General features: G+C 45.6%; 1 protein-coding gene across 2 annotated transcripts in view; it reads right to left on the bottom strand.

The window, feature by feature from the left end:
* Positions 1-22,308, bottom strand: part of FYB2 (FYN binding protein 2) — a 95,511-nt gene that overhangs the window by 29,885 nt on the left and 43,318 nt on the right. For both annotated transcript variants that reach the window (XM_089656565.1, XM_089656566.1), the window contains exons 9-13: positions 18,765-18,787; positions 16,490-16,555; positions 15,023-15,122; positions 8,726-8,885; positions 992-1,121 (exon numbers count right to left, since the gene is read on the bottom strand). In XM_089656565.1, the coding sequence (XP_089512691.1) occupies positions 992-1,121; positions 8,726-8,885; positions 15,023-15,122; positions 16,490-16,555; positions 18,765-18,787 (479 nt within the window). The remainder of the gene's footprint in view (positions 1-991; positions 1,122-8,725; positions 8,886-15,022; positions 15,123-16,489; positions 16,556-18,764; positions 18,788-22,308) is intronic.

Here is a 22,308-nt window from a genome sequence, read left to right as displayed (position 1 = left end):
GGGCTGGGAGCGTGCCATGCGGCGCACTCCCAGTACAAAGACAGGTACGCAAATATGCGGCCCGACGGAAAAAAAGCAGAGTTCTGTGAGGCCACATATTTGTGCGGCGTCAGCGTCAAGGGGTTAAAAAGGCACAGATGTGGGAAATTAACCTTTGATTGCCAAAAGAAAAATGGGATGACCATCGGGTGGTAGGGGTTCATGACCCAACTTATACCATAGTGGCATGTCCAGGGGCGGACTGACCATTTGGAAACTCGGGCACTGCCCGAGGGCCCGGGGTCAGTAGGGGGCCCCATGAGATGCCCCTGGTACCTTTTTCATAGGCTTTTTTGAGTTTGGGCAAGGACACAGGGGCTCCATGATCCCCTATTGCCCGGGGGCCCCATGAGTTGTCAGTCCGCCCCTGGTCACGTCCCTATTAAATAGTAATGGGTAATAGTAATAGGTATGATCTTTATTGCATTCTTCTATTGGTCCATCTTGGCATAACAAGAGTATGTATATCTCAAGCCTGAGGATTTGTGTATGCCGAATGCCGTGTATTAATTGAAAAAAAAAAAAAATAGGTGTTCTATAAAATGGTGGTGGTGCCAAATGGCCATCAAACACCCCCACACCCGATGCCACAGGGTCCTGAAGATCAGGGTTATAACTGTAGTAGTTCCGACTACTACAGTTACATAGTTAGTCTGGCTGAAAAAAGACAAAAGTCCATCTAGTTCAACCATAAAAAAAAAGTTATAATCCTACACCCACAGTTGATCCAGAGGAAGGCAAAAAAACCAGCAAAGCACGATCCAACTTCATTGTCCGCTTCCCAAGGGGCCCCTAAGGTATGAGAAATCTATACTTATATTGTGCCAAGATGGACCAATGTAAGGAAACGATACAAACCATCTTCAAAGTTCAGCTTTAACACTCTTCAGCAAACTATTATATGAAATGGATTTACTATTTGGAATAGTAAATATTTAAGTAATATATTCACCTATCATAAGGCCGCTCAACATCGGCATAGAGATCTAATAAAGGAGAGATGGGGGTGGCTAGCAAATGTTGATTGCTAAACGTCAGTATATCTTTGCTGATATCGACACAACGCACCGGGACAAAGCCATCTGTGGAAGGAAATGAAGACACCAAGTATTAGGACGTCAGCATTTTAAGGCTCATTACTCTTTATATTGCAGTTTCCAGTATATAAATCTAACACAAGGTTAAAGTCACCAATAATATCTCTAAAAATTGTGTGTAAAGGTTTTGTGGTCACTCCTACTTCTATGGCCAAAAATATGTGGCGATCCCTACAAAACGATGGAGTTCAGGTGTGCTGCTAATATTACATTGCCAAAATGATGTGGAGACCCCTCCAAATGATGGCGGTCAGGTATTTCCTGTGAGGGGTACTTTTAATACTACTTCACACAAAGACATTTTAGACAAATGTGATCTTCCAACCTTGTGGTAGCAGTTTGGTGAAGGCCCTTTTCTGTTCTACCATGACTGTGCCCATGTTCAAAGCCAGCTCCATAAAGACATGGTTTGAGGAGTCTTGTGTGGAGAAACTTGAGTGTCCTGAACAGAGCTTTGACCCCAGCCCTACTGAACACCTTTGGGATGAATTGGCATGCAGATGATGAGCCAAGTCTTCTCATCCAACATCAGTACCTCCAAGTTCCTCCATCTTTGTTGTAACAGTTTAGTGAAAACGCTTTCCTGTTCTGGTATGACTGTGCCCCAGTGTACAAAGCCAGATTAACAAAGACATTGTTTGACCAGTTGGGTGTGGAGGAACTCAAGCGTTCTGTGTAGAGCCCTGACCTCAACCCTACTGAACACCTTTGGAATGAATTGCAACACAGGTGGTGAGCCAGGCCTTCTCCTCCATCTTTGTAGTAACAGTTTAGTGAAGACTCTTTCCTGTTCTGGTATGACTGTGCCTCAGTGTACAAACCAGATTGCTAAAGACATTGTTTGACCAGTTGGGTGTAGAGGAACTCAAGCGTCCTGCGTAGAGCCCTGACCTCAACCCTACTGAACACCTTTGGAATGAATTGCAACACAGGTGGTGAGCCAGGCCTTCTCCTCCATCTTTGTAGTAACAGTTTGGTGAACACTTCTTTTCTGCTCCAGCATGACTGTGTCCTGGTGTACAAAACCAGATCCATAAAGACATGGTGTGACCAGTTGGGTGTGGAGGAACTTGGAGTTTGAGTGTCCTGCACAGAACCATGACCTTAAACCTATAGAACAACTTTGGAATGAATTGGAACACAGATTGTGAGCAAGGTCTCCTTATCTATCATCAGACCTCACAAATGGGCACAAATTCCCACAGACACCCTCTGATATTGTAGAGGCTGGTATAAGGACGTAGGGGACCATCTCTTTAATAATGGCCATGCTTTGGAATTGGATGGCCAACAAGATGACAATGTTCTAAATCACTTCCCTAAAGCTGAAGGCAGGCTTTTAAGAAGGGTAGAAAGTCACTAGTAGATGAAAATGCATTGCGTGCAGGGGTGGACTGAACATTTGGAATCTCGGGCACTGCCCGAGGGCCCGGGGTCAGTAGGGGGCCCCATGAGATGCCCCTGGTACCTTTTTCATAGGCTTTTTTGAGTTTGGACAAGGACACAGGGGCCACATAATCCCCTATTGCCCGGGGGCCCCATGAGTTGTCAGTCCGCCCCTGATTGCGTGTAATGACGAACTGGCTTCTGGAACAGAAGTATATTGAACATTCTAAAAAAAATCCCAGCGCCAATCAAAGAAAGTATACAATTATGCAGCTGTGCACCAGTGAAAACCACCAATAATGAATAACAAAAAACAGCGCAAAAATTAAATAAATAAAAATAATCACAAATAAATAAATGTCCGTGCAAAAATATATATATAATATTTCAAACATAAGTCCTCATTTTCCCAAAAGGATTTTCAAAACAATGTTCCAACATGTGCTTCCACCTAATCACCACGTGAAGAATAATATTGACCGCACTCACCAGATGGAGGTGAGTAATAAGCCTCATAGGATATAAGGGATCCTATAGCCCCTCAGGAGGAACTCAAATCTCCTTCACCCTGCTTAGATACAGCAATCGACTCCACTCTCCTTCTCCATGGAATCCTCAATAGTGTGCAAGGAAAGAAAGGCTACATAGTGTAATCCTGCCACTCAATACCATATAAATCCATAGAATAAGGACACTCACATGTTTCAATAAAATAACAGGCCTTGTTTAGTAGCCTCAAAGGCCTCAAAGGAACAAGTTTCCAAATTGTAAATATAGGGATCTCACGCTTTAAGGATCACTGTAGAGGATGACCAGCTTTCCACCTCAAAAATGGCTGCTTGAACCGCAAAAGTCGGCGTGCGTTGCAAATACCGGAAGTGACGTAGGCCAAGAAGACGGCAGACCGGAAGTGCGTCAACGCGTTTCGCCCCACCCACAGGGCGTTTTCAAGACGGTCAATATGGTCTTGTGGGTGGGGCGAAACGCCTTGACGCACTTCCGGTCTGCCGTCTTCTTGGCCTACGTCACTTCCGGTATTTGCAACGCACGCCGACTTTTGCGGTTCAAGCAGCCATTTTTGAGGTGGAAAGCTGGTCATCCTCTACAGTGATCCTTAAAGCGTGAGATCCCTATATTTACAATTTGGAAACTTGTTCCTTTGAAGCCTTTGAGGCTACTAAACAAGGCCTGTTATTTTATTGAAACGTGAGTGTCCTTATTCTATGGATTTATATGGTATTGAGTGGCAGGATTACACTATGTAGCCTTTCTTTCCTTGCACACTATTGAGGATTCCATGGAGAAGGAGAGTGGAGTCGATTGCTGTATCTAAGCAGGGTGAAGGAGATTTGAGTTCCTCCTGAGGGGCTATAGGATCCCTTATATCCTATGAGGCTTATTACTCACCTCCATCTGGTGAGTGCGGTCAATATTATTCTTCACGTGGTGATTAGGTGGAAGCACATGTTGGAACATTGTTTTGAAAATCCTTTTGGGAAAATAAGGACTTATGTTTGAAATATTATATATATATTTTTGCACGGACATTTATTTGTGATTATTTTTATTTATTTAATTTTTGCGCTGTTTTTTGTTATTTATATTGAACATTGTCACAGGTAGGCTTTAGGGTGTTGAATTAAGGTCAGGGGCTCCTTTTTCTCCCACAGTTTTAAACATGTGCTATGACTAAAGCTGGCCCCACACACTAGTAGATTTTCAAATGAACATTGTAATAATGCTCCCAAATGTATTGGTGGAGCCAATACATAAGACTCTCTTCAAGCACCATCCCAAAATGTATAAACTGTAATATCCCAACTCAACCCATGACAAATAGGGAAGGAGAAGGTCAAGGAAAGGAGGACTTGGAGCATATCTATATTATATATGGATATGCACCATATTGGCTTCATGGATCAACGCGTTTCACACAAGACTCCTTTCCTTAGGGTCCACTCCTTGATAAATGCAAGCAAGGTACATCTATAGGAATTCAGAGGGCCTTATTCATTAGAATTAGGAACACAATGATGTCAAACTGTAGTGTCTGAGATTGGAGAATCAAATTGAAGAGGTATTGAAGATTGGAAATGTAATCCCCACTAGATCACACTGCCCAAAAAAAAAAAAAAAAAAAAAGGATTCCAAAAATGTGAGATATCCAAAAGTATAGCTGACAATGTCAAGGTAGGTTACACTTAGCCCAGCATAAGATGACATATCCACTGACACTACCCAGCGCTTTCCCTCAGATAATAGGTGCAGAACTCTTGCTTACTGAGTCACCCCTTGTCTCCGCCCCCTACCCAGCTCCGAACAGCGTTCCTGGGTTCCACGCCCTACCCACCTCTCAGTACCACCCCTGTCAGAGAACATATTAATCTGTATGGAATTTGTTAATGATAACAAGGAAAACAGTCAAATAGACCCCCCCCCCCAGCAACAATGGACCACCTGTAACAAAATACACCCCCGCAACAATGGACCACCTGTAACAAAATACCCCCCCGCAACAATGGACCACCTGTAACAAAATACCCCCCCGCAACAATGGACCACCTGTAACAAAATACCCCCCAGCAGCAAGGGACCACCTGTAACAAAATACCCCCCAGCAACAATGGACCACCTGTAACAAAATACCCCCCAGCAACAATGGACCACCTGTAACAAAATACCCCCCCAGCAACAATGGACCACCTGTAACAAAATACCTCCCAGCAACAAAAGGACCACCTGTAACAAAATACCCCCCCCCGCAACAATGGACCACCTGTAACAAAATACCCCCCCCGCAACAATGGACCACCTGTAACAAAATACCCCCCAGCAACAATGGACCACCTGTAACAAAATACCCCCCAGCAACAATGGACCACCTGTAACAAAATACTCCCCCAGCAACAACGGTCCACCTGTAACAAAATACCCCCCAGCAACAATGGACCACCTGTAACAAAATACCCCCCCAGCAACAATGGACCACCTGTAACAAAATACCCCCCAACAACAATGGACCACCTGTAACAAAATACCCCCCCAGCAACAATGGACCACCTGTAACAAAATACTCCCCCAGCAACAACGGACCACCTGTAACAAAATACCCCCCAGCAACATTGGACCACCTGTAACAAAAAACCCCCAGCAACAATGGACCACCTGTAACAAAAAACCCCCAGCAACAATGGACCACCTGTAACAAAATACCTCCCAGCAACAAAAGGACCACCTGTAACAAAATACCCCCCAGCAACAATGGACCACCTGTAACAAAATACCCCCCCAGCAACAATGGACCACCTGTAACAAAATACCCCCCAGCAACAATGGACCACCTGTAGCAAAATACCCCCCAGCAACAATGGACCACCTGTAACAAAAACCCCCCAGCAACAAAGGACCACCTGTAACAAAAAACCCCCAGCAACAATGGACCACCTGTAACAAAATACCCCCCAGCAGCAAGGGACCACCTGTAACAAAATACCCCCTGCAACAATGGACCACCTGTAACAAAATACCCCCCCCCCCCGCAACAATGGACCACCTGTAACAAGATACCCCCCAGCAACAATGGACCACCTGTAACAAAATACCTCCCAGCAACAATGGACCACCTGTAACAAAATACCTCCCAGCAACAATGGACCACCTGTAACAAAATACCCCCCCCCCGCAACAATGGACCACCTGTAACAAAATACCCCCCAGCAGCAAGGGACCACCTGTAACAAAATACCCCCTGCAACAATGGACCACCTGTAACAAAATACCCCCCCCCCAGCAACAATGGACCACCTGTAACAAGATACCCCCCAGCAACAATGGACCACCTGTAACAAAATACCTCCCAGCAACAATGGACCACCTGTAACAAAATACCTCCCAGCAACAATGGACCACCTGTAACAAAATACCCCCCAGCAACAATGGACCACCTGTAACAAAATACCCCCCAGCAACAATGGACCACCTGTAACAAAATACCCCCCCCCCGCAACAATGGACCACCTGTAACAAAATACCCCCAACAACAACAGCAGCAATAGATCTCCCCACAGCCAGCATCAGCACACCCCTCCCTCAACAGTAGATCCCCCCCCTGCAACAGTTGACCCCCCAAGCAACAACAGATACCCCCCCCCCCGGCAACAATAGGCCTCCTCAACAGCAATGGCACCCCTTCACACAAAAATAGATTCCTCTTGCTACAATAAGACCCCAGCAGCCAGCATCCATAGACCCTCCAGCACAACCCAGCACTCTTTTGCCATTAAATACATTCAGTGCCGGAACTGCATTCCCCCACGTTCCCACTGAAAAAAAAAAGCCCTGACACCATAACATGGCCTCTTAAAATGGGGGCGAGGAGTTGCAGCCATCAAAAGGAGTGATTGTTTCACATTGGGCCATTTACTCATTATTATTGGACTATTACCTGGAATGTCTCCCCTTTTTACAACTTTTTTTTACAATTGCTATATGTACATGCAAGCTGCCCTAGGTAAGACCCACAAGACTGAAATCCAATGAATGAAAGGTGTGGGCCAGGAACAGTCAGGCTGAGGAGGAAAGGGCTAGAACAGTGGTCGGCAAGCCGCGGCTCGCGAGCCACATGCGGCTCTTTACAAGCCTAAATGCGGCTCTTCTGTGTGCCGGGCACCCGTTCCCCTCCCTCCCCTCCCTCCTCTCCCTCCTCTCCCTCCTCTCGGACGGGCGTGTGCCGGGCGGCCGCCCCCTCACCTCCCCTCCCTCCTCTCGGACGGCCGCCCGCTCCCCTCCCTCCTCTCGGGCGGCCGCCCCAAAAGTCAGGACTCTGCAGCTGTCAGGATGTAGGCGGGGCAGCCAGGATGTAGGCGGGGCAGCCAGGATGTAGGCGGGGCAGCGTGACGAACTCCTCTCCTCTCACAGTCCGCCCTGAAGACCAGAACGGCGCGGGAAGCACGACGAGAGGAACGCGCGGAGCAAAGGTAAGTGAATTGACACAGGGGGGACTTACTATATGGGGGATGAATTACTATATGGGGGACTTACTATATGGGGGGGGACTTACTATATGGGGGGGGAATTACTATATGGGGGATGAATTACTATATGGGGGGGGACTTACTATATGGGGGACTTACTATATGGGGGACTTACTATATGGGGGATGAATTACTATAGGGGGGATGAATTACTATAGGGGGGATGAATTACTATATGGGGGATGAATTACTATATGGGGGATGAATTACTATGGGGGATGAATTACTATGGGGGATGAATTACTATATGGGAGATGAATTACTATATGGGGGATGAATTACTATATGGGGGATGAATTACTATGGGGGATGAATTACTATATGGGAGATGAATTACTATATGGGGGATGAATTACTATATGAGGGATGAAATACTATATGGGGGATGAATTACTATGGGGGATGAATTACTATATGGGGGATGAATTACTATATGGGGGATGAATTACTATATGGGAGATGAATTACTATATGGGGGATGAATTACTATATGGGGGATGAATTACTATGGAGGATGAATTACTATATGGGGGATGAATTACTATGGGGGATGAATTACTATATGGGGGATGAATTACTATATGGGGGATGAATTACTATATGGGGGATGAATTACTATGGGGGATGAATTACTATGGGGGATGAATTACTATATGGGGGATGAATTACTATATGGGGGATGAATTACTATGGGGGGATGAATTACTATGGGGGGATGAATTACTATGGGGGATGAATTACTATATGGGGGATGAATTACTATATGGGGGATGAATTACTATATGGGGGATGAATTGCTATGGGGGATGAATTACTATATGGGGGATGAATTACTATATGGGGGATGAATTACTATAGGGGGGATGAATTACTATGGGGGATGAATTACTATATAGGGGATGAATTACTATATAGGGGATGAATTACTATATGGGAGATGTATTTTCAGTTTTAAAAATGTGGCTCTCAAAATAAATTTCAATCGTGGTTTTGGCGAGATTTGGCTCAGTTGAAAAAAAAAGGTTGCCCACCACTGGGCTAGAAGATCTTCCTGCCAGGAAATGAGGCAGATTCTGTCTGGCTTGCTGCAGCTCACAGTGTGCAGAGAGTTAGCAATTTATGCCATTTCACACAATTAACACAATAACATTAATTTTTAGTTGGACATACAGTTTCCTTGGCTGTCTTTCACCAGCCATTTCCCCGGAGGACAGTCGGTGATCCGAAGAACATCAACCATGTCCCCTTTCTTCAATGGCAGCATGTACTTCTCAGGCTTGAAGTCCAAGACGATGGTGGTAGTGTACATGGCGTCTTCCAGCCCCGTAATCTGATTAAAAAAAAAAAAAAAAGTGTCTGAGTTAGCCATAGCAGTCCTATAGATCATATCTAGAGCCCATTGACACCTATACATTACAGCAATGCGTGGCAAGATGGTGCATTGCAGAGCTACTCATTGCGAACGTCACCAAGACTCATGGCAATAATGCGACCCATGTTGATGTGCATGCATTAGGGCACCGTCATTGAACCATGAAAGTGTGAATGCCACTCGAGATTTGGCCATGACCAGAGCTTGAGAAGTCGCAATGACAACCAACCCTGCCCATGCTCCAGGGTATTCAAAAAGAACTGGAGAGGTGTGTCAAAATGTGGACAGCATCTCCAAAATCATTTGAATTATCCTTTCAATATGTAAATAAAGATCTGAAATCTCTCTTTAGTCACTTAAAGTATCTTGGATCTTATTGGAAGCGGAAGGTGGTGGTGGTGGTGGTGGTGGTGGGGAGGCCAGGTTAACCTTTGCAATGGGCAGGGCTGCTGTTAGAAACCATACAGCCAACCTGACAGGGCCCCCTTAAAAAAAATAAAAATAAAAATAAACACAGTTTACTATGCTTCAGTTATGAATGAACACAGTGAGTGATCAGTACTGATCGCTCACTGTGTTCATTCTGGAAAGGAAGGGGCTGGTTAATGTGACATGTTTACTGGACCTTTCCCCCACGCTCCATCCTGAAGGATCCTATTGTGTGCTTGCAGCTGCCAGTGGGAAGGAGAGGCCAGCACTGTGGGGGCTCAGGCAGCTGGGTGAATCAGATGTGCACAGGGGAGGGTGATCGGTATGGTGGGGCCAGATTACTGGAACTCATCCATGTATGGCTCTCTGTACAGCAGCTAAAAACCAGCGGGAGGGAGAGGAGAAGAACCAAGCTTTCAGATGCTGCAGAGAAAGCCATACAAAGGATCGGTTCCGGAAATTGACCCCCCACCATGCCAATCACCCTCCCTGCGCACATCCGATTCACCCAGTTGCTTGGGCCCCCCTGCTGGCCTGGGCCCCATACAAGAGGACTGGTGGTACCCCCTTATCCATAGCCCTGGCAACGAGGCCCACAAGCTTCAAGCTACACCTCTGGATTTGCCCTCTGGATCTTCTATGGTTAATCCCAGAATAATCGACAGTAAGGTTCCATTCACACGCAGAGTTTGTATTGCGATTGCTGCATGATAGGGAAATGCGCTGCAACCATACTTCGCACTTGCGGTGCCATCAATTATTGGCATCCCAAGCGTGGGTAGCAGACTTGTTCTTTATCGCGTGGCAAACGCACTACAAATCCACCAAAACTCAAGGTGAAAAACGCGCCTTATTCTGCTCCACAAAAGCTCTTGGAGCTTCTTTGGGGCATTTGTCGCTTGACTTGAATGGGCTGCCCTATGCATGATGAATGGAAATGCGTGAAAAACCCAAGCGGGAATGCGAGTTTCGCCCTACGCTTAGGTCTGAGCCAAGCCTTTAGGTTTTGTTACGTTCCATCTAATCCTCACACTTTGTTGCAGGAAGTCGAATCGAACTGGATATAACTAGGTAGAGGTATTTCACGTGTCATATTACAGTCACAGGAATTTGGATTGCATAGCAAGGTTTGTTTTTTTTTGTTCCTAAAACAACAAAATTCAATAGTTTCACTTTTCAATAAATTCAGATGTATTTCTCTGTGCCGGTGTGAGCCCATGGAGTGTTTCAGGTGTAATTTAAAGGGCAACTCCATATACACTGATCAGCCATAACAGGACCACTGACCGGTAAAGTGAAAAACATTGATTATCTCATTACAATGGCACCTGAAAGTGGGTGGGATATATTAGGCAGCAAGTGAACATGTTGTCCCTAAAGTTGATGTGCTGAAAACAGAAAGAAATGGGCAAGTAAAAGGACCTGAGGAACTTTGAAAAGGGCCAAATTGTAATTGTCACGGATCCCCCACAAACCACGCCCACAGAGACTAGCTAACCGAGGCGCACATGTGCGGCTGTGATGGGGGGTATGAGGGAATAAAGGGGACCTAACTTTGAATATATAAAACCGTATACAAGATCAGCTGTGATATCCATTTACAGCCCGCACTACCTATGGCCACCACCAGATGGAGACTCCACTCCAATCCAGCTGGTCGACCACACACTGGCTGTTTCAGAGAGATGAAACATACCCCTTTTGATGTATGGATATACTTTTTAGCTCCCCCAGACAGATCGAGACCCCCTGCTGTCATGAAGCCGAAATGTCTGGAGCCACTTCCTTTAAACCGGTTTCACCAGAAGGTGACAACCTTATTAACACAAAGATGTCACATCCTGGAAGCTTTTCAGCTGCTAATTGACGCCTCTGTGTCTGAGTACCTCTGACTGAATATACATCTTTAATGACAATGGAATGTCCCTACAGTCACAATTACATATTGCTACTGATCACATCTTATCTACTCAAATCTGTACATTTATGTCACATGCATGTTACATCATATCACATGTACATTACAGTAATGTCTAGACGACTGGGTCAGAGCAACTCCAAAACTGCAGTTCTTGTGGGATGTTCCCCATCTGCAGTGGTCAGGACCAGGGGCGGACTGACCATTTGGGAACTCGGGCACTGCCCGAGGGCCCAGGGTCAGTAGGGGGCCCCATGAGATGCCCCTGGTACCTTTTTCATAGGCTTTTTTGGGTGTGGTTTGAGTGTGGGCGAGTACACAGGGGTCCGATGATCCCCTATTGCCCGGGGGCCCCATGAGTTGTCAGTCTGCCCCTGGTCAGGACCAACCAAAAGTGGCCAAAGGAAGGAAAAGCAGCAAACTCTGACAGGGTCATGGGCAGGCAAGGCTCGTTGATGGAGGTGGGGAGTGAAGGCTGTCCCATGTAGTCCTATTCAATAGAAGAGCTACTGGTGCTCAAATAGGTGAAAACAAGTAATGCTGGTTGAGATAGAAAGGTGTCAGAACACACAAAGCATTGCAGTTTGTTGTGAATGGGACTGGGTAGCTGCACACCGGTCAGGATGCCTATGCTGACCCCTGTCCACAGCCAAAAGTGCCTATAAGGAGCATCAGAACCGGATCACAAATCAATGGAACAAGCTGGACTGGTCTGATGAATCATGTTTTCTTTTACATCAGGTGGATGGATGGGTGTGTCACTAACCTGGGGAAGAGATGGCTACAGGAGGCAGTATGGGAAGAAGACAAGCCAACAGAGGCAGTGTGATCCTTTGGGCAATGTTCTGCTGGTAAACCTTGGGTTCTGACATTCATGGGGGTGCTACTTGACAAGTACCACCTAACTAAACATTGCTGCTGCCCAAGTACACCCCTTCATGGAAACTGTATTCCCTAACGGCAGTGTCCTCTTTCAGCAGGATAATGCACCCTGCAAGAATGGTTTGAGGAACACAAGTTCAGGACATGGCCTTGGCCTCCAAATTCTCCGATCTCAGTCCACTGAGCACCTGTGGGATGTGCTAGAAAAAAAGTCGAATCCATGGAGGCCCCACTTTGCAACTTCTAGGACTTAAAGGATCTGCTGCTAATGGCTTGATGCCAGATACCACAGCATACCTTCAGAGGTCTAGTGGAGTCCATGCCTCAATGGGTGAAGGCTGTTTTGGTGGCAAAAGGGAGACCTATGCAATATTAGATGGATGGTCACAATGTTATGGTGGTTGGTCGTGATGTTATGGTGGTTGGTCGTGATGTTATGGTGGTTGGTCGTGATGTTATGGTGGTTGGTCGTGATGTTATGGTGGTTGGTCGTGATGTTATGGTGGTTGGTCGTGATGTTATGGTTGATAGGTGTATATTCAAACAGTCAGAAGCCAGCACAGCTGGAAGCAACAGGTCTAGCTGGTAAGTTACAGTCGCCTCCATGTTTCCCATCCTGCAAACCACTGATTGGGCTTAATGACTTTCTGGTTCCTCCAACTGGAATCAATCTCCCATTACAAGGTATCTACAAAGTGCATGTTAGTAGAGTGATTGATTAATTGGGGACAAGATAGGTTTTGGAATCCACATTTTGGAGGCAGCTCTCTCAACCATTATAATCTTGGAGGCCTCCATAGTAGTCTAGGAGACTGTAAAAAAGATTTGAGTATCAACAATCTAATGCAAGTCTAGTTAAAATTTATTGCACATGACAAAGTACCAGTAGAAAAATCCAACACGTTTTTGGAGCTCTAAATACTTCATCCATCAGACTCTCAACCTTTGTAAACACAAAGGAACCCTTGAAATAACCTCTGCTAAAAATGACTATATCTACAACTCATGATACATTAGTGTGATGGTCAGTGGGAAGAAAGTTCTCTACATTTGTGGTCATTGGGAAGGATTACCCCCTTACAGGGGGTTCATATGGGTACAGTGTTGCATGACTGCGCAATTGTTAAAGTGTGATAGCGCTGAAAGCTGAAAATTGGCCTGGGGACAGGAAGGGGGTGAAAATGTCCGGACTTGAAGCGATTAAAAAAACAGTGGTCTTCAAACTGCAACTGTTTGCTTGCCTTTATCGAGACCTTGGGGCACTTTTCCTCCTACTAATATGAAATACTACTGACACCAACAATGGGGACTCATTTCTCTCACTGACACCAAGGATGGGATACTATTCCTTCCATTGACATCAATGATGGGACACTATTCCTCCCACTGACACAATTGATGGGTCACTATTCCTTCCATTGACACCAATGATGGGGCACTATTCCTCCCACCGACACAAATGATGGGGCACTATTCCTCTCACTGACACCAATGATGGGGCACTATTCCTCCCACTGACACCAATGATGGGGCACTATTCCTCCCACCGACACAAATGGGGCACTATTCCTCCCACTGATACCAATGATGGGGCACTATTCCTCCCACTGACACCAATGATGGGGCATTATTCCTCCCACTGACACCAATGATGGGACACTATTCCTCCCACTGACACCAATGATGGGACACTATTCCTCCCACTGACACCAATGACGGGGCACTATTCCTCCCACTGACACCAATGACGGGGCACTATTCCACCCACTGACACCAATGATGGGACACTATTCCTCCCACTGATACCAATGATGGGGCACTATTCCACCCACTGACACCAATGACGGGGCACTATTCCTCCCACTGACACCAATGACGGGGCACTATTCCACCCACTGACACCAATGACGGGGCACTATTCCTCCCACTGACACCAATGACGGGGCACTATTGCTCCCACTGACACCAATGACGGGGCACTATTCCTCCCACTGACACCAATGACGGTGCACTATTCCTCCCACTGATACCAATGATGAGACACTATTCCTCCCACTGACACCAATGATGAGACACTATTCCTCCCACTGACACCAATGATGGGGCACTATTCCTACCACTGACACCAATGATGAGACACTATTCCTCCCACTGATACCAATGATGGGGCACTATTCCTCCCACTGACACCAATGATGGGGCACTATTCCTCCCACTGACACCAATGATGGGGCACTATTCCTCCCACTGACACCAATGATGGGGCACTATTCCTCCCACTGACACCAATGATGGGGCACTATTCCTCCCACTGACACCAATGATGGGGCACTATTACCCCCACTGATACCAATGATGGGACACTATTCCTCCCACTGATACCAATGATGGGGCACTGTTCCCCCCACCGACACCAATGATGGGGCACTATTCCTCCCACTGGTACCAATGATGGGGCACTATTCCTCCCACTGATACCAATGATGGGGCACTATTCCTCCCACTGACACCAATGATGGGGCACTATTCCTCCCACTGACACCAATGATGGGGCACTATTCCTCCCACTGACACCAATGATGGGGCACTATTCCTCCCACTGACACCAGTGATGGGGCACTATTCCTCCCACTGACACCAATGATGGGACACTCTTCCTTTCACTGATACCAAGTGTGGTGATGTTTAGTTCCTCTGATGAAAATTGAGGTGCAGCTTTTCAACCTTTAAAGCATCATAAAGCAATTTCTTACATACACATCTGGCCTCACAATGGCGGACAGGGGGTGGAGGTTGTTTGATTATTGATTCTTTTTTGGGGAATGTTTAGAGGATTTCTATTGAAATAGGACTTTAAAAATCTTACCTTGAACTTTTTTCGAAACATCTGTTCACTTTTGGACATTCTTCCTTCTTTGGAATCGCTCCAGGGAAGGGTGCCCCTGTCTGCTTCCAGAGTCCCAGTGCTTTCAGAGTTGTAAAAAAGGTGAAAGAAGGACATCAATAGTTAACTAGAGACGCTTTCCGCCTGAAACGCCATCAGAATCATAACCTCAGCGTGAAAGAGTCATGGGAAAATACACGAGACACCTCTATGGGACTTATGAAATATGAACAAAGCATATCCCTCTATAGTGTGTACTTGTCTCAATCCAAAGCACTAAGTGTCATTTCTATCTGCTGCCTCCTTCTTCTGCTATCAGCATAATTCACTTTTGATGAGTTTTCCTGACACCAAGAGAAAAATGGTGACAGGGGAGGGCACAGCCTATGATTGATGGTCTCAGCTCTATTCCTGTGAGCTGTGTGGAAAAGTGAGACTCCAAAGGAAGAGGGCATAGCCATTGGGAACTGATCTGTTACTTAGCCTTCCAACAGCAGCCAAATTCAGTTTTGAGTGGATTGTCCCTTTTTAACATGTTTTATACTCGGTTGTAAACCCTTCCATATACCCAGTGAAGTGACTGTCCGCCTACATAAGTTGTACCTGTTTATCTGCAGTCTTCTCTTCATCCGTTAAAAGTCCAGAACTTTAAGAGAAATCCGAAAAAAAAGGGATGGAGGGCTGAAATTACACTCTGCAGAGCTCAGTGAGGAGAGCTCTGAGAGCTGATTGGAGGGAAGAGACACACCCTCTCCACACAGCACACCAGAAGAGAGCAGAGGCTGCCAATCTACTGGAGCTCCCTCCCCGGTCACCATGTTTTTCTTGGTGTCAAGAAAACTTGTCAGAAGTGACTCGTGCTGCTAGCAGAAGAAGGAGGCAGCTGACAGAAATGACAGTTAGTGCTATGGACTGAGACAAGTATACAGTATGGAGGGATGTGCTTTGTTCATATTTCATGTCTGAGGTTTACAATCACTTTAATTTTAGCACACACGGGTTCGGTCACACGAGTTCGCTCAGTCCATGGAGATTAGTGTTGGGGTATGTGCATAGCTGATACAACACATGCTCATTTCATCCATCGGTATGCATTGTGGATCCATTGTCTAATTAGATGGCAGCGGATTGATGGCGGGAGTCTCTGAATCTCATATGGAGACGCGGAGTTGGCATTTTTGCCTCCAGTAATGCTTCGCCTGCCTTTCCACAAACACGGGAAATGAGAATACCACCAGAAACAGGGATTAAAAGAGTTTAGTGGAACACGTCTCCTAAACAAGATGGGCTACAACATTTCGGATTGGTCTAGAGAGTGTCCCTTTAAATATTAACCCTATTGCTCTTCACTGCGCACCTGCTGGCGGAATCCCATTTTCTACATTCCGGCTTCCCCATCTACTTGCTGTAAGTTACAAAGACAACTGCAGTGAGGGAAGAGCCACTTACCTGTAATGGTCTTCAGACACAGAGAGTCTAAAGCCGGGGTAGGTGCCACTCTGATTTCTGGACCCCCTAAGAAAAAAAAAAAAAAATAATAATTCGGAAAGTCTAGGACAGTGGTCTTCAAACTGCAGCTCCTTGCTTGACTTTATCCCGCCCTTGAAGCATTATATCTGCCATGGATACCGACAATGGGGCAACATTCCTCCCACTGACACAAAGGATGGGGCATCATTCCTCCCACTGACACCAATGATGGGGCACCATTCCTCCCACTGACACCAAGGATGGGGCACCATTCCTCCCACTGACACCAAGGATGGGGCACTATCCCTCCCACTGACACCAAGGATGGGGCCCCATTCCTCCCACGGACACCAAGGATGGGGCACCATTCCTCCCACTGACACCAAGGATGGGGCACCATTCCTCCCACTGACACCAAGGATGGGGCACCATTCCTCCCACTGACACCAAGGATGGGGCACCATTCCTCCCACTGACACCAAGGATGGGGCACCATTCCTCCCACTGACACCAAGGATGGGGCACCATTCCTCCCACTGACACCAAGGATGGGGCACCATTCCTCCCACTGACACCAAGGATGGGGCACCATTCCTCCCACTGACACCAAGGATGGGGCACCATTCCTCCCACTGACACCAAGGATGGGGCACCATTCCTCCCACTGACACCAAGGATGGGGCACCATTCCTCCCACTGACACCAAGGATGGGGCACCATTCCTCCCACTGACACCAAGGATGGGGCACCATTCCTCCCACTGACACCAAGGATGGGGCACCATTCCTCCAACTGACACCAAGGATGGGGCACCATTCCTCCCACTGACACCAAGGATGGGGCACCATTCCTCCCACTGACACCAAGGATGGGGCACCATTCCTCCCACTGACACCAAGGATGGGGCACCATTCCTCCCACTGACACCAAGGATGGGGCACCATTCCTCCCACTGACACCAAGGATGGGGCACCATTCCTCCCACTGACACCAAGGATGGGGCACCATTCCTCCCACTGACACCAAGGATGGGGCACCATTCCTCCCACTGACACCAAGGATGGGGCACCATTCCTCCCACTGACACCAAGGATGGGGCTCCATTCCTCCCACTGACACCAAGGATGGGGCTCCATTCCTCCCACTGACACCAAGGATGGGGCTCCATTCCTCCCACTGACACCAAGCATGGGGCTCCATTCCTCCCACTGACACCAAGGATGGGGCTCCATTCCTCCCACTGACACCAAGGATGGGGCTCCATTCCTCCCACTGACACCAAGGATGGGGCTCCATTCCTCCCACTGACACCAAGGATGGGGCTCCATTCCTCCCACTGACACCAAGGATGGGGCTCCATTCCTCCCACTGACACCAAGGATGGGGCTCCATTCCTCCCACTGACACCAAGGATGGGGCTCCATTCCTCCCACTGACACCAAGGATGGGGCTCCATTCCTCCCACTGACACCAAGGATGGGGCTCCATTCCTCACACTGACACCAAGGATGGACCCCCTAAGATAAAACAAGAAAAGGAAAGTCTAGGACAGTGGTCTTCAAACTACAGCTCCTTGCTCTACTTTATCCCGCCATTGAGGCATTACATCTCGCAATGACACCAAGGATGGGGCTCCATTCCTCCCACTGACACCAAGCATGGGGTCCATTCTTCTCACTGACACCAAGGATGGGGCTCCATTCCTGACACTGACACCAAGGATGGGGCTCCATTCCTCCCACTGACACCAAGGATGGGGCACCATTCCTCCCACTGACACCACGCATGGGGCACCATTCCTCCCACTGACACCACGGATGGGGCACCATTCCTCCCACTGACACCAAGGATGGGGCACCATTCCTCCCACTGACACCAAGGATGGGGCACCATTCCTCCCAATGACACCAAGGATGGGGCACCATTCCTCCCACTGACACCAAGGATGGGGCACCATTCCTCCCACTGACACCAAGGATGGGGCACCATTCCTCCCACTGACACCATTGATGAGGTACTATTCCTGACACCGATACTAAAGATAGGACATTGCTTACTCCCACTGGCCACAATCTGCCCCCCCCCCCCCCAAGACTGAATGACAGTAAAATGACCCTTTGTGTAGACAATGTGGAGACCCCAATTCCAGGCGATTGTGTTTTCCATGCAGTCCCCAGCCCAGACTATAGGTGACCTCGTGGGATTCACACAGAAGTTAATATATTTTATATTGTACATAGTGGAAAAATCTTACCCAAAATCTTTTTCTTCTGCAACCTGACAAAACAATGGCATAGAGTCATGTGACAAAGTGAATGTCTCAATATTTTCAAAGAGTTTTCATTTCAGAGAATTCACAGAATGCAGACAGACCAGACCGGCCGGCCGAGGAGACAACTTCCAGTTCAAGATGTCTAACCAATATTTCTTCATTATTGTCCTCATTATCCGAGATTTAAAGGGACAGCGCAACTATATTGTAGAGATACGTTTCTGCACTTGTTTTTTGGTGTCACTGGGGGAGATCTACTAAAACTGGAGCACTCAGAATCCGGTGCAGCTGTGCATGGCAGCCAATCAGCTTCTACCTTCAACTCGTTAAATGAAGCTTTGGCAATAAAACCTGCAAGCTGATTGGTTTCTATGCAGAGCTGCTCCAGATTTTGCACCCTCCAGTAGACACGTGCAGAACGAAAAAAAATGTGTTTCCTTTCGTTTCGATTCACCATTTAAATCATTTTCTTTACATTTGTTTATTCGTTTTTTGAAAATTTTATTTTTTTTAATGCAAATTATTTTATTCTACTCTGTTGTATTCTTTCCTATTCTGTTCTGATTTGAATGTCTTCTATTCAGATTTCAGAAGATGGTTGTATTCGGTTTTAGTCTTTTCTATGGTGTGTTTCTATTCTATTCTAGTCTCTTCTATTTGAATTAATTCTATTCAAAATTAAAATTTCGGAATAGTTATTTTATTCTATTTTTTTTCCCTATTTCCATTTTACTCTGTTGTATTCTTTTGTATTCTGTTCTAATGCAAATTTCTTTGATTCAGAGAACAGAAGATGGTTGTATTCTGTTTTATTCTATTCTATGGTGTGTTTCTATTCTCTTCTAGTCTCTTCCATGGTGTGTTTCTATTCTATTCTAGTCTCTTCTATTTGAATTAATTCTATTCAAAATTAAAATTTCGGAATACAGTTATTTTATTCTATTTTTTTTCCCATTTCTTCTATTCAGATTACAGAAGATGGTTGTATTCTGTTTTATTCTTTTCTATGGTGTGTTTCTATTCTATTCTATTCTCCTCTATTTGAATTTATTCTATCCAAAATTCAGATTTTTTTTTTAAATGCAAATATTTTATTTTACTCTGTTGTATTCTTTTGTATTCTGTTCTAATGCGAATTTCTTTGATTCGGAGAACAGAAGATGGTTGTATTCTGTTTTATTCTATGGTGTGTTTCTATTCTATTCTAGTCTCTTCTACGGTGTGTTTCTATTCTATTCTAGTCTCTTCTATTTGAATTAATTCTATTCAAAATTAAAATTTCGGAATAGTTATTTTATTAAAAATTTTTTCCTATTTCTTCTATTCAGATTACAGAAGATGGTTGTATTCTGTTTTATTCTATTCTATGGTGTGTTTCTATTCTATTCTAGTCTCTTCTACGGTGTGTTTCTATTCTCTTCTAGTCTCTTCTATGGTGTGTTTCTATTCTATTCTAGTCTCTTCTATTTGAATTAATTCTATTCAAAATAAATATTTCGGAATACAGTTATTTTATTCTATTTTTTTTTCTATTTCTTCTATTCAGATTACAGAAGATGCTTGTATTCTGTTTCAGTCTTTTCTATGGTGTGTTTCTATTCTATTCTAGTCTCTTCTATTTGAATTTATTCTATTCAAAATTCAGATTTTTTTTTTTAAATGCAAATATTATTTTATTCTACTCTGTTGTATTCTTTTGTATTCTGTTCCAATGTGAATTTATTTGATTCAGAGAACAGAAGATGGTTGTATTCTGTTTTATTCTTTTCACCTTGCCCTCTTGTGACTTCATCCTATGCTGTGATTGGCCAAAGCATTGCTTTGCCCAATCACAATGCACTGTCAGAGCACAGTGCATTGTGGGGCGCGGCGGGCGAGCAGCCCGCTGAACACAAGTACCATTTGTGTGTTCAGCGAACACACAAACAGCCCATGGTCGAGTCGAACTTGGGTTCCACTCGATCATGTAGCCCAACACTACTTTTTATTAGTTTAGATTGTTTTCTATTCTATTCTTTTCTACTCTATTTTTTTTTTTTATTCCTGTTTTCAAGTTCGATTTCATTTTCAAATTTGATTTGAATTTTGGAATAAATTTTGTTATTTCAGATTCGTTTCTATTGTTCTTTTACTCTCACTGTTGCAATTCAGATACATTTGTCCGAATTTAGAATGTAACGAACCTCGTATCTACTCTCCAGCCTTCATAAATCCCCAGCTGGAAGAACATTCATTTTGGCACCAAGCGCAGTTTTTTTCTTTTTGTCTTTAACAAAATATGACCTTTACATTCTGGATGCGTTCAGTACTTCATGTGTACACCCCGCCCGCTGCCTTTGCAGCTCAAAGCCGTATTAAAACCAAAAGCAAAAAATGTTTTATATTGCAGTTTACCAATTCTTAGATGTGGCGGCTGCATTAGTTTCCTTTTTTGGACTTTCTATCTTCTATTTTCACCTGGTGATCTGGCCAGCAAGTCTTTTGCTTTTTAAAAGCTCAAGCTCTCCAGCAGAATGTATTGGTTTTTATGGATGAGACAAACCATTTAACACTGGCAAGGGTGCTTACATTTTTTATTTAGTCATGTAAAACCTTTATCCCAAAAAGTGAAAAAAAAAAAACCACAAAACTATTCCTGTAACTGATTATAAAGTATTAACTACTTGCCGACCGCAGATAGCCGAATGACGGCTTCACTGCGGCCGGCCAGTTCTGGCTGGACGTCATATGACGTCCACCCAGAACGCGCTCTCCTGCGCGCCCCCTTCGGACACAGATGATCACGTGACGTGGTAAAAGGCCAATCACAGCGGCCTTTTACCACGTGAACAGCCGTGTCCGATGACACGCTGATCACAGGGAAATGCAATTGCTGGTTCTCGGCTGCACTTTCCTCACGCTGTCAGATCGTGAGGAAAGTACTGCCGAAAACCGGCAGTTGTCAGAGCGGGGATCGGCACCGATCATCAGGGCACTGATGATCAGTGCCCAGCAGTGTCACACACAAGTTCCGCCCACCTGTGCCCAGCAGTGCGCCCACCTGTGCCACCCAGCAATGTCACTACCTGTGCCCAGAAGTGCCACCCACCTGTGCCCACCAGTGCCACCCACCTGTGCTGCCAGTCAGTGCCCAGCAGTGATGTCAGTCAGTGCTCTCTATCAGTACCCATTATCAGTGCCGCCTATCAGTGCCGCCTATCAGTGCCGCCTCATCAACGCACATCAGTGAAGGAGAAAAATTACCTGTTTGAAAAATGTTATAATAGAAACAAAGAAACGTTTTGTTTTGTTTTTTAATTTTTGTGCAATTTTTTTGCTTATAGCACAAAAAGTAAAGTGCCCAGCAGCGATTAAATACCACCAAAAGAAAACTCTATTTGTGAGAAAAAAAAATGATAAAAATTTCACATCTTGCATGACCGCGCAATTGTCAAAGTGCAACTGCGCTGAAAGCTGAAAATTGGTTTGGTAAATAAGGGGGTATAAGTGCCCGATAGGCAAGTGGTTAACTTTAGTTTGCGTTTAA

The sequence above is a fragment of the Staurois parvus genome, unplaced genomic scaffold (genome assembly GCF_062004578.1).
Source record: "Staurois parvus isolate SC_StPar_1 unplaced genomic scaffold, SC_StPar_1.0 ptg000917l, whole genome shotgun sequence".
NCBI classification, from domain to species: Eukaryota; Metazoa; Chordata; class Amphibia; order Anura; family Ranidae; genus Staurois; species Staurois parvus.
This window is presented reverse-complemented; position numbering and strand designations above follow the sequence as displayed.